The 12869-nt window shown below is 55.8% G+C and overlaps 3 protein-coding genes across 3 annotated transcripts; all 3 read left to right on the top strand.

Moving 5' to 3' along the window:
• Positions 1 to 4226: 4226 nt before the first annotated feature.
• On the top strand, positions 4227 to 5041 carry IUM83_09390 (uncharacterized protein; the record flags this gene model as incomplete). The annotated part of the gene is made up of 4 exons (XM_067933831.1): positions 4227 to 4510; positions 4599 to 4682; positions 4766 to 4944; positions 5025 to 5041. 4 exons carry the CDS (start codon positions 4227 to 4229, stop codon positions 5039 to 5041), a joined length of 564 nt encoding a protein of 187 aa, XP_067786645.1.
• Positions 5042 to 6053: 1012 nt separating this feature from the next.
• Positions 6054 to 7862, top strand: IUM83_09389 (Histidine ammonia-lyase; the record flags this gene model as incomplete). Its single annotated transcript, XM_067933830.1, has 1 exon — positions 6054 to 7862. The coding sequence occupies one exon, from the start codon at positions 6054 to 6056 to the stop codon at positions 7860 to 7862; it is 1809 nt and encodes a 602-aa protein (XP_067786547.1).
• Positions 7863 to 8369: 507 nt separating this feature from the next.
• On the top strand, positions 8370 to 11399 carry IUM83_09388 (membrane alanine aminopeptidase; the record flags this gene model as incomplete). Its single annotated transcript, XM_067933829.1, has 1 exon — positions 8370 to 11399. The coding sequence occupies one exon, from the start codon at positions 8370 to 8372 to the stop codon at positions 11397 to 11399; it is 3030 nt and encodes a 1009-aa protein (XP_067786546.1).
• Between the last annotated feature and the right edge of the window lie 1470 nt (positions 11400 to 12869).

Genomic DNA, 12869 nt, shown 5'->3' with positions numbered 1-12869 from the left:
GCCGGTCCGTGACGCCCGCGGCTCAACCCGCTGGATTGTTGAGCGGATTGTTGACCATAGTATCCCGAAAACGAACCCTCAAGAGGCTCGTTTTCGTATTCGTTGGAGAGGATTTCCTCCCCATCAAGATACATGGGAGCCGCGGAACGTCTTGCTGGAGGACGTTCCGGAAATGGTGAGGGCGTACGAGGAGCAGTACGCGCTGGCACAGCGTAAGTAATACGCGCGCTGCGATCATCGCTAGCGCCCGAACCCTCACGTGCTAAGAACTTAGCACGGAGCTCTTTGAGACTCTCGGGCACACGGAACGACGTGTACCCGTTCAGGTCATGGTCGCTCAAGCGGACCGCGCCTGGGAAGCACTTCGTGCACTGAAAGCCCTCGGCCACAGCGCACGGCACATTTGCCTCCTCAGCAGCAACATGAAGTTGCTCCAGCTTTCCACGCTTCGAGTACGTCTCGAAGTGATCACGCGCTTGCTTAATCCGATCACGGTAAGCACTCGATTTCTTGTTGAAGTTTTCAACAAAGGCGTTCCAACTTTGACGAAGTGCCTGCCACTCGGGCACTTTGCTGCGAGAAGATGTCTTCTTGCTTTGAAACCATCGGAGCTCATGAAAGAGTCCGATGTAGTAATCGCTCTTTGATGCGTTTCCGCATCAAAGTGCAGCTCGGCAGCCACAGCGTCATCTTTGATGGCGCTGCATACGTACAGCGGCACCTCATTCGGAGGTACCGAGTTCCCATACCGGTCCGTGATCTCGGACGCGGACGGCATCCACGGAGTACTGAGAGCACCAGCGGAAGCGAGTGGGGTATCGCTCTCAGTTCGCGAACGCTTCGAGCTCGAAGCGTCCGATTCGTCCCCTTCACGCGGGCGAATGTTCTTGGCGTGAGGGTCGAGCGATTCGCTCGACACTGAGTCTTTGCGCTTTGAGGGCGGGTCCTCCTCGCCCTCCATATCTTCATCGTCGTCGTCGAAGTCGACGACGTCGCCATACTTCGCCTTCTGGCGTTCAAAGTAGTCGTCGATGGAGAGATGACTCCCCACCGACTTTGAAGTCTTCTCCTCTTGAGGCGCGCTCATCGTTGAATGAGCGCGGATTTCTTCTCCAAACGCGGAGAATTGACGAAAGGTCAATTCCGAAGGTTGACGTGCGGAGACCCCGCGCGTCTAACCTTAAGGGGGGATGGTGTAACGGGGTTACACGTTCAAGTGGCTACAAGCCACTTGTGATTTTAACATAAAATATCTGTTAAAAGTTTTAGAAACTTCCTCACCTTGGTGTAAGTCACACCAATGGATACATTGAAGTGGACCACCACAATGAGTGGTCCACACCTACCCAAAGATCCTATTGGTAGAAAGCAGCATATTTCTACCAATCAGAGACATGCATATTAGCGGGGCAGCCGCTGTCAATCCCTTTCATAGATGATAAACAGTTTTTAGCAGATTTAGGAAGAAGATCAATTTACAAACAATACAGTTCTCATTTTACCTTAAACTAACTACTTGGAGTCTTATCTAAGTTAAATTATATTTGTGTATTCAAATATAATTAACCTAAGTAATTACTAAGTACTTACACTTCCTCATACACGTAGCGCGACGTGTAAGTTAAAGTATTGAGTCAAGTTAGACGCACTACATGTCCTGCCACGCAACTACGGGGGGTACCCCTGCAAGCAAAAATCCCAGAGATCCTCGAGATCTCTGGGCCTCACCTTGTGTACCCTTGTAGCAAGACACCGATCTTTATCTAGCGTAATTCCTAGAAGACGTGCAATATGAAGGGATGAGTATGGGGGTGTTAGTACACTCGCGGGCAGAGACTTAAGTTAACTCTATCGCGGGGACACTTGTACAGCAACGTAAATTTTCCCACTGCACGAGAACTTGGTGTACAATATGTACGAGATCTACCAGAGATCTCCTACCGCAGCGACTCTGCGGGACCAAACAAAAGTGCGGGACGCACGCCAATACCTTACCAAGCCGTTTAGAGTGTCCTACTGTCGAACACTGAGAGTTGATCTCTTGAGTCCAGACAATGCAACACACTACGCTACCAGGATGGCACCGGGGAGGCCAAATCAATCCAGAGCCCCGAGTACACGTCACAGGTAGGTAGGAAACAGTCACAATGCACTCGCAGGCGCTAACCGCACAATACAAAGACTGATATGAAGAAGTACCTTGTTTTGATGTCGGAAATTCTGAACTGAACTGTCCTATCTGCCGGCGGCTCTTCTGCCGGCCAACCACTCCTATACTGCCTTGCCTGTACCTTATGACGTCATCTAGAGGCCCTGGGTGACATCATCACCTTGCTTATGGTCCGCCGATTATGTATCTCCGCAAATACGACGCTGATCTCCACATTTCTTCTCGTCACGGGACACCTGGTCTCGGGTCTCCGTAAATACTGGGATCCACTTTCGCGCAACCTTCGTGCAACCTTCGGAGCGGTTTCTGTCAGTTCTTGACCCACAATACCACATCCGCCCCCTCTTCACGTGAGGTCACTGAGCAAGTGGTTTCCACGCGCAGAGCACTGTGTAGCATGACCGGCGATGACACTCCAGCGTCGGATACGGCCGAACCGACGGCCGTTACCCCCAGCGTTTCGTCTGTAACCGTCACGTAGGCATCGGCTGCGTTACTTATGTGCACGTCCTGTCGCGATCTTAGCGGCCAAGTTCCTGTCGAAGTGCCGTTTCATGGCCTACCACCGCCTGCTCCAGAACTTGCGCGTATCGTTAAAGCTGGTTAGGCTACCGCCACTTTGGACAGCGAAGTCCGTGATCTCCACCGCCGTTTCGCCGTCACCAGGATTTATTCGAGAAGTCCGTCCGCCGCGCCAGCGCGACTCATCCGGTTGCTCAGGATCGCGCGTACAACGTCGACCGCATAGGTGCGTCGGGCCAAGTTCGAGATCTCCAGTGTGATCTCGCTGCAGAAGAGCAATGACGCCAGTCGGCCGAAGCGACTGAATAGCAAGCGCGAGCGGGCCTCGCGCCGCCCAGTACCCATCCGGTAGATCATGTCGACCAATATCCACGTTTCGCTTCCAAGATCCTGGTTGATCATAGTCCTGGATATCATTCTGCCGACGACTTCAAGGATTCAAACTGAGGTAGCAGTCGCGAATATCCCTGACACGCATATTCTCGTCGTCGCAGGTGTACTTTTCATGGCGCGCCAGCGCGGGCTACCATCAGACATCTAGTCGTGTCACACGCCCTTACACCATTATGCCACCGGAGATCGCTCACTGGTACTTGAGAAATCGTCACACAAAACCGCAGGTTGTCTCCGAAGGCGATCCAGTCTGTTTCAACCATCGCCTCAGTCGAGGCTTTCGCGGAGTACACGTTTCCGCGGTCGTTGCAAGTTTACTCGCTCTCCACGTGCTCTCAGCGCTGCGGTTTCGGCCGAGATCTCCAAATCCATGTGGCCGGTTTCATCATCGTTGCTAGCTGTATCGACGTCGTCCAGACCTGATAGCCCGATCGTTCCGGTTTCTACATTCTCCCACTTCCAACTGCCAGTGATGCTTCGATCGTCGTTTTTGGGTCCCACCCGTGCAGTAAAAAGAATGGCGTGTCCTTGCGTATCCGATCATAGGACGCGTTCAACGCGAAGACCAGACGCTCGGCGAACTCATCCCAATCCTGTTGGTTCTCGTCCTCGACGAACATCCGCAGAGATCTAGATATGGTTTGTACCATACGTTCCGCAGTGCCGTTCGCTTGTGGTCGGTACGCAAGAGTGGATCTCTGACGTTGCCCCAAGAGTGCATTAAACGCACGAAAGAAGTCTGACATGAAACACCAATTTGGACATTGTCTTTTTCTACCACACGAACGCCACACCAATTTGGACATGGCCTTTGGAATCGCCGCCCTTAATATGGAAAACGCGATAGCTTCTGTGGAAGGCGATATGAAGATGAACAAAACATGTTTGGGAGAATTCGTTTTGCGAAGATGCTTAAAACGTAAGAGGGAGTGTGTGGTGAAGGTTTGGTATCGATTGGGCATTTTCCGGATTTTCTCATTTTGCAAAAGCCCCCAAGGCGTGCCCAGTTCTTAGAGAGACTCCCTGTAATACATCTTATCTTCGTAGCCGAAGATAAACGAATACCCTTATTGCATTTCTATTTTAACCAATCATAAACGCGGACCACGTGGCGGCTTGTAAATCTGCATCTGAATCCGCGATGGACGCAACAGGGAAGACGCTGAAGGCCGCAAGCAGCAGCCTGGGGGGCACCGCCGCCTCGGCTGCCAGCTCCCAGTCGCTCCAGAGCTCCCACAGCAGCAGCAACGTGCTGACCGGAGACGACGTGGCTGCCGGCAACAACTCTGCAGCGGACGCGCCCGTGACGCTCTCGAGTTTGCAGGAGGCCATCAAGGCGCAGAAGGAGTGGGCCAAGCACATCGTGTTCGACGGGAACGGGGCTATCCTCATCAGCAACACAAAACCTCTGGACGGAGAGGTCGCGTACGTTACTGCTGGCGCTCAGCCACCCTGCTGCATAGCAGGTTAATTGGCTGGGTATCCTAACATTGTGTTTCGTGCGATTTTGTAGCGGATTCCTCAAGCTCTTCGACAAACGTGAAGACACTATGGCGTCGGGTATTGTGCTGCTGAACGAGCAGTACGACGTGCACCGGTGCGGAAGTTTTAGTTGATGCTTTCGTTAATATTTGAGCAAGGCTGAAGCTGACGTATATTTGTTGCTATCGGTGATTGCAGTTTCCACCCGCCGCTCGTGTACGGACGACGTGGCGACCCAGCCCAAGAGGAAGGAGAAGGCATTGCCGTGTGCAAGGTCGCGCAGGGTAGCCGCACGCTTTTCTGCCTCATCACCTACGTATACCCGACGCTGTCGGCACGTGCCGTCCCTCAGCTCAAGGAGTTCTGCGAGACCAAACGTGAGAAGGTGCTTATTGTTGCATTGCGCGGTTTACCGGTATTGATAATGGTGTTGTTGTTACGCGTCGCGTTACTGCAGTGGCCAAGCTCAGTTGATAGTGAAAACCGACTCCTGCCTCACAGCAAGCAAGCAGCGCAGTATTCTTTGCTCGGAAAATGAATGTAGAAGCAAGTGTGGTTGCATGTTTAAAATAAATCGAAGATGTTACCACACAGTTCAAATGCGGCCAATAGAGTTAGTATGAAGCCGCACCAAAACCTGGTGCTTCTCAACAGTTATGTTGTTCGTTGGGGTGGACTCTTCGCGTTGTAACTATTATTTGCATCTACGAAGATACGTGCACTGAGGCTGAATGCTCTTGTCTGGGGTACGACTCGAGCTTCGACATCTGTTGCTTTTGCAGATCAGCTTCCGCTATAGCGGGGGCTCACCCGGCAAAAGTGATGACGGAATCTGTGGCACACGCGAATGCGTTTGATGAGAGAAGGTAGAAGTTGACGGCAGCAAGAGAAGGTGTCGCCATGGAGCTACTCATTCGTCGCTAATGCATTTGCTTCTGTGATCTTTTGGAGTAAAGCTGCCCCGAAGCCTCATTCGAAGCAATTGCTCGCGAGTCAAAAACCCGACACGTGAGGTAGAGGCAAACAAAACGCACTCTTGCCGCCGTCGGGGCATGAGCAGCGCTGCAATCACCGCCTGCATCCAATCGCCGCGAACCCATCTAACCGATTTGAAGTTGAAGCCATTCGCTCGATAGTCGTCCAATCACTTGCCTACCTTAGTACCCTCTAAGCAGACTGGCTCGACCATTTACCCCACGGCAACTTTTGCTACTGATTGCAGTTATTTCATGTTTCATCTATTTACGAATATAGCCTTGACTCGCCTCCCATTGGCCCGTGAAACGGTGTAGACGGCGCGTCACGGCCCGACGTCACAGCCCCATCCCCCTTTGAACGGCAACAGCAACAAGCACAAGCAGAACAGACTTCGCTTCGAGTGCTTAACGCGTCCGCTGTCCGCTGTCCATGAAGCTACGCCTAGTTCATTTTACAATTTCCTCGGCAGCGAGCAAGTCCGTCCCCTCAATTTAGCCCCGTCGTCGCCATGGCCGTCGCCAACCACACGCCCAAGAAGTCCGAGCTGGTGCTGGACGGCGAGTCGCTGTGCGCCGAAGACTTGGTCGCGCTGTCCAAGGGCGCCACCAAGATCTCGCTCAGCGACGAGGCCTGGAAGCGCGTGGCCTGCGGACGCGAGGTCGTGGACAACATCCTCAAGGACAAGACGCGCGTGGCGTACGGCATCAACACGGGCTTCGGTCTCTTCTCCAACGTCATCATCGGCCCCGAGAAGCTCACGGAGCTGCAGGAGAACCTCATCCGCTCGCACTCGTCCGGCACGGGCGAGCCGCTGTCGCCCGAGCAGACCCGCATGCTGCTCGCGCTGCGCATCAACGTGCTGGCCAAGGGCCACTCGGGCATCCGCGTGCACACGCTGGAGCAGCTCGTAGACGCCTTCAACGCCGACTGCCTCTCGGTGGTGCCCAGCAAGGGCACGGTTGGCGCCTCGGGCGACCTGGCCCCGCTCGCTCACCTCGCGCTCGGCATGATGGGCGAAGGCCCCATGTGGGACAAGGTTGGCGAGCAGTTCGTCATCGGCGAGGCGTCCAAGGTGCTGGCCAAGAACGGGCTCAAGCCCGTGCAGCTCGGCGCCAAGGAAGGTCTGGCCATGATCAACGGCACGCAGCTCATCACGTCTGTCGGCGCTGAGGCGGTTGTCCGCGCTGAGAATGTCGCCAACTGCGCCGACGTCGCTGTGGCGCTCACGCTGGAGGTGCTCTGCGGCACGGTGAACGCCTTCCACCCGCGCATCCACGCCGTTCGCCCGCACACCGGTCAGATGCTCGTTGCTTCTCGCATCCGCACGCTGCTGCGCGCGGACAACCCGTCCGAGCTGTTCCGTAGCCACAACTACGAGGGCAAGGTGCAGGACGCCTACACGCTGCGCTGCGCCCCGCAGGTGCACGGAATCGTGCACGACACGATCAACTTTGTGCGCGGTGTGCTGGACGTCGAGATGAACAGCGCCACGGACAACCCGATGGTGTTCACCGGAAGTGCCGAGGTGACCACCGATTTGACTCCTTCCATCCAGTCGAATCAGGTGGAGGTGGAGACTGAACAGCTCAAGGAAGAGGCTGAGATCACCGACCTGGACGGCGCCAAACAGGAGATCAAGCGCCTCAAGGCACTTGTCGAGCAGAAGCAGAAGCCCGTGGAGCACCCGGCAGCCGGTATGAAGCGCACGTCGGACACCTTCTACCGTGGTGGCGGCGGCTTCGTCATCTCCGGCGGCAACTTCCACGGCGAGTACCCGGCCAAGGTGCTGGACTACCTAGCCATCGGCATCCACGAAATCGCCAGCGTGAGCGAGCGCCGTATCGAGCGCCTCGTGAACCCGACGCTCAGCAACCTGCCGGCTTTCCTTGTGCCCGAGGGCGGCCTCAACTCGGGCTTCATGATCGCTCACTGCACGGCGGCGGCCCTGGTGTCGGAGAACAAGGTGCTCACCCACCCGTCGTCGGTGGACTCGATCTCCACGAGCGGTGCCAAGGAGGACCACGTGTCCATGGGCGGCTACGCCGCTCGCAAGGCTCTCACTGTTGTGGAGCACGTGGAGACGGTCGTCGCCATCGAGATCCTGGCGGCATGCCAGGCGCTCGACCTGCTGCGCCCGCTGCGCACCACGGAGGCGCTCGAGGCCGTCCACGCGCTGGTGCGCACGCGCGTGGCCAAGTTCGACAAGGACCGCGTCATGAAGCCCGACATCGACGCCGTGCTGGAGCTCGTCCGCAGCGGAGCGATCTGCGAGGTGGTGGCGCCGTTCCTGGCCAAGCTGCACGAGACCGGGCTCTAAGCTCGCCGACGAGCCGATTTAGAGAGAGTGAGCAGCAGTAGCAACCATGTAGTCAATCAAAATATACCAACTAGAACGCACCCAGCAGCGGCCCTTGAACGCTGCAGTTTGATCCTTGCGTTGGGTTTGTGTCCATTGCGATTGCTCAACTCCGTGCCAAGCGATGGCACTGCGACGACCTTTTTCAACGCGAAGCGCGTGTCTGCAGCGTTCCCCATCGACCTCGTCAGCCACCACGACGAGACCAAAAGCCTCCGCTCACTCGGTTCCGGCGCAGACGTCGAGCGCAAGTCCTTCAACGTGATGATGAGCAAGCTTGAGTGCAAAGCTCGGGCAGTTGTCGCCGAATTGATACACGTCACAGATCTAAGATAGCTACACCCTCGGTTCTGTGACTGGGTCAGTCGGGGGAAGATCAGAAGATCATCGGGAAGTCGTCACTCTCATTCGCGAATCGGCCCCGAGACGCAGAAGACCCACGAACACAAGCTCCTTCCTTTGTCCATCATGGCGAGCGCCGCCCCCGCCAAGAAGTACCGCTTCACGCGCCAGGACTTCCAGCCGCTGGCCACCAAACCGCTGCACTTCGACATGGTCTTCGACATTACGGAGAGCAAGGTGAAGGTGACGCTGCAGACGACGCTCAAGCATGACGGCGCGCAGCCGCTCGCGGAGCTCAAGCTCAACTCGAAGGAGCTGCAGATCCTGTCGGTGGAGCAGCTGGATGAATTCACGCCGCTGGGCGACCAGAAGGACTTCGTGGCGCACGTGCAGAGCTTCGCGCAGCCCCGCGCGCTGCAGTTCGACGTGGACACGGACGACCACTTCCTCGTCGTCAAGTTTGAGAAGCCCGTGCAGTCTGGAGAGGAGTTCGTGATCCGCACCGTGTCGGTGGCCACCCCCACCGAGAACATCCTGGAGGGCCTGTACTTCGACTACACGCCCGAGGGCGCCCCCAAGACCATCATCACGCAGTGCCAGCAACACGGCTTCCAGCGCATCGTGCCGTGCATCGACACGATGGACGCCAAGGCCTACTACACCACCACCATTGTGGCGGGGACGCGCTACACGAACATCATCACGAACGGAGACCTGGCGCCAGGATACCACACGGGGGCTGGGGTGCCGACCTTCCACCCTGCGTCCGAAGTGCTCGGCGAGGAGGACTCGTCCCGCCATGTGCTCAAGTACTACAACCACAAGGTGAACATGGCGCCGTACTTGTTCTTCCTGGGTGTGGGCACGTACGAGACGTTCCGCCGCACGCTGGAGTTCCCGGACGGCGACACGACGTTGCTGGAGATCCTGGCGTTCCCGGACTACTTCGAGCCGGCGGACGCCAAGGCTGCTGTCAAGATGCTGCACGACTCGGTGCTGTGGGTGATGGTGAGTCTGGGTCCGGAGGCTTGCGAGCACCACGATGAACGCAAGCGTATGTACGAGCTGCTGGAAGAACGCGAGGCCCTTAAGGCCAAGGAGGGCGAGCTGTGTCTTGGACCGAATGAGGAGTACGCGAAGACTCCGCTGAGTGCCCCGGACGCTGCGCGTCTGGCTGCGGTTCGCGCGGAGCTGAAGGAGCTGCTGAAGGTGTGGAAGAAGACCGGCTACAAGTACACCGGTGCTGTGTACCGCGAGATCGCGATGGAGAACTCGTACTACGGTGGCATGGAGAACGTCGGCAACACCACCATCGTTAGCTCGTGCCTGTGCCCCAGCTGCCGCATGGACGACAAGTCGTACGAGTACATGGAGCACGTGAAGGTTCACGAGTACTACCACAACATTAACGGCAGTCAGGTGACCGGCCAGTCTCCATTCGAGATTTGGCTGAACGAGGCTGTCACGGTGCACATGGAGCGCAAGCGCGCTGCGGCAATCTTTGGTGAGGACTACAGCCGCCTGAGCGAAGTCCTGTACATGTTCACTCCGGCCATTGGGCCTCTTGCGCAGGACAAGTCGGCGACGTCTCTGTCTGTTGAGCCGCAGGGATTCAACCAGACGCAAGAGCTAGTTTCCGTCGTGACGTACTCGAAGGCTCCCGAATTTGTGCGCATGGTGGAGCTGCTTCTGGGTGAGGCTACTTTTCACAAAGCACTCGACAAGTACCACACGAAATACGCTTTCGGCAATGCCACGTCCATGGAGTGGATCAAGTGCATGGAGGAATGCTCTGGGTTGAATCTGCAGAATCTGGCCAAGACGTGGTTGAACCGCCCCGGGCACCCTGAGGTGACGTACTCGACGGAGTACAATGGTGCTTCGAAGGAATACGTTGTGGAAATCTCTCAGACTGGTTTCGAGGACAAGCCCGCCGAAAACAACGGTCCGTGGGAGATTCCGATCGACTGGTCGCTTGTCAAGGATGGCAAGTCTCTGAAGAACGGTGTGTTCCTCGTGAAGACGAAAGACGCAAAGCTCGTGATCCCGGATGTGGCAGAGGAGCCGGACTTCCTGTCCTTTGCTCGCGGTTGGTCGTTCTTCGGCAAGTCGAAGCAAACTAACCCATCCATTGCCCGGCTCACGAAGCAGGCGCTGTCTGACCCGGATGCTGTCAACAAGTACCAGGCCTACCGCGCTGTGGCGGATACGGAGAAGGCGAAGGTGATTGAGGGACTGCTGAAGGGCGACAAGCAGGTGGAGATTTCTCCTGAGTTCGTGAAGCTGCACGGCTCCATCCTGTTCTCGGACGAGCTGACTCCGTCTGCGCGTGCGCTGACATTGGTTGAGGCCAAAACCATTCCGAGCCGTGATGACTTGAGCCACCACTACGCTGCAGTGAAGGAGGCAACTACTGCCTTGCTGCAGGCGGTGTGGGCTAAGTACTCGACGAAGATCGAGGCGGCATACACTAAGCTCTGTGAGGCTGCTCACCCTGGCCCTCACGTGGAGCAGTTCCAGGAGCGTGCTCTGAAGCGCCACCTTGTGCTGCTTATTGTGGCTGGTGGAAAGGCCCCCGTGCTCAATACAACTGCGAAGGTGGCGCCCACAGTGGCGCCGTCCAAGCTGGCGCTTGACCTGCTCAAGAAGTCTACTTTTGTGACGGACCAGGCTATCGGCTTCCGCCTCGTTCTGGAAGACGAAACTTTTGCGGAGCGCGCGAAGGTGCAGGAAGAGATTTTCGAGGAGTGGCGCAAGACGCCCGACATGCTGACGAAATACATCAGTATCGTGAGCAGTCTGGACTCGAAGGACGTGGGTAAGCAGATTATCAAGTTGCTGACGAACCCGAGCTTCAACCCTGCACAGTCTAGTCACGGACGCACGCTGTCGCGCTGCCTCTCGCAGATCCGCGATTTCTCGTTGGCGACGGACGAGGGTCTCGACGTTATGGTGGAGGCGTTTGTGAAGATTGGTAAGGTGAACCAAATGTCTGCGTACCCACTGCTGCAGTGCTTCGACCACCTGGACCGCTTCGACGATGCCACAAAGGCGAAGCTGTTTGCGACGCTGCAGCGCATGCAGGACTCAGTCGACAAGAAAAAGGAGGAGTCGCTATACAACCAGCTCAACATCATCCTGGAGAAGAAGCCGTAGGTCATATCGCCAGTCTCTGCCGGCAAGGTGGGCGTGGGTTTGTAGTCGCGGTGCTTTTGCGTAAGAAAAACTATTCAGCTTCATGAATGGAAAAAATGTTTCAGAGCATGGAAATGGTGTGATGTCTAACTTGACCCTTCACGGTTGGTGTCTCTTCATATCTTGCAACGACTCGCATGGAGAAGCATGAGCTAAAGGTGCTGCTTGCTTTGGTGCTGCATTACCTTGTCCTGTCGCTGCGTTATGTCGTCCGCCTCGCCCAGGTTTCCGTGCAGCTCGCTCGACACTATGTAGATATTGCAGCAAGGTCTCCGATGGTGCGGAAGTTCGCTGCGTGGATGGATCGAGTCTCCAAACAACCTTGGTTCCGAAAGTCCCGCAACACACTTTATCACTGCGCCGCATTCATTGTCGGCTCCACATACGAGGACGAGCGTGTGACGTTCACTGCCCCCAAGCTCGTGAAAAGTGATGCCTACCGCGACCGACTGCTTGTTCCAGAGATCGAAGACCTTGTCGCTTTGTGCGACGCTCTTCGGCTTACACTACCGCAACGAAAAGCGTACTTCCAGTGCTTCTTGCACCTCGATTTCATGCGCCGTTCAAGCATTTCACGAGCAGAACTGCTGCGATATTGCGATTTACGAGCCACGCCCCTCACGAGCTTCTTACTGCCGAATTCCGAGGAAGCCACGCATCGAGAAACAGCACGTAATTGCTGGGATATCACGCAATTGATGGCAGCGCTCTTCTCCATTTGTACCGCAGATATTGTCGAGGTGCGTGGTTGGTATTGAAATGAGCATGACAAATTGGGGAGTTTTGTTGAACTGGTACTTTGGCCTTTGTGTGGGATGTGAAGCTTGTGCATGTGGCTGTAACAGAAGCTGTCCGCATACCGGAAGCTACTGTCGACGAAAGCGATGACGAGGGTTCTATTCAGGGACTGGATGGGGATGAGAATGTGCTTGGGCTGACGGGCGAAACCTTGATGACCGATAAACGGTCGGGTCGCGGAAATCCTCCGGGTATCTGTCAGCAGATTGATCAGTGTCTCGCCTTTTTGGTGGGTGTCGCTGATCCGGTCGAACGCAGCTTGCAATATTTGCTGCTTACACTATATGACGACGAGTGCCTAGACGATCGTAGCAAAGGCAGTGATACAGCTCCACATATCAGCTTTCGGGAGATCCACGGGATAGCCACGATATTCGACGTCGTGCGGTTATTCCCAGGTGAGGTTTACGTTCTACTTATCTCGCCGGTTAGATAAGCGTTCTCACGTTGCGTTCTGTCAAAGCGCAGTCCTAATATTTCCATGCATCTGGACGCAGCGGGTGATTCAAACTCGAGTTCTTGGTCTTAAAACATGGCAGTGTCTGCAGCAGCGAAGGAAGCAGCTTCAACCGCACCTTCCTGTTGGCAACTTTTCCCTATCTTTCGCTGATATTATAGCAGCATCTCAAGTCC

Source organism: Phytophthora cinnamomi, assembly GCF_018691715.1.
Source record: "Phytophthora cinnamomi strain GKB4 chromosome Unknown Contig67, whole genome shotgun sequence".
Classification (NCBI taxonomy): domain Eukaryota; phylum Oomycota; class Peronosporomycetes; order Peronosporales; family Peronosporaceae; genus Phytophthora; species Phytophthora cinnamomi.
This window is presented reverse-complemented; position numbering and strand designations above follow the sequence as displayed.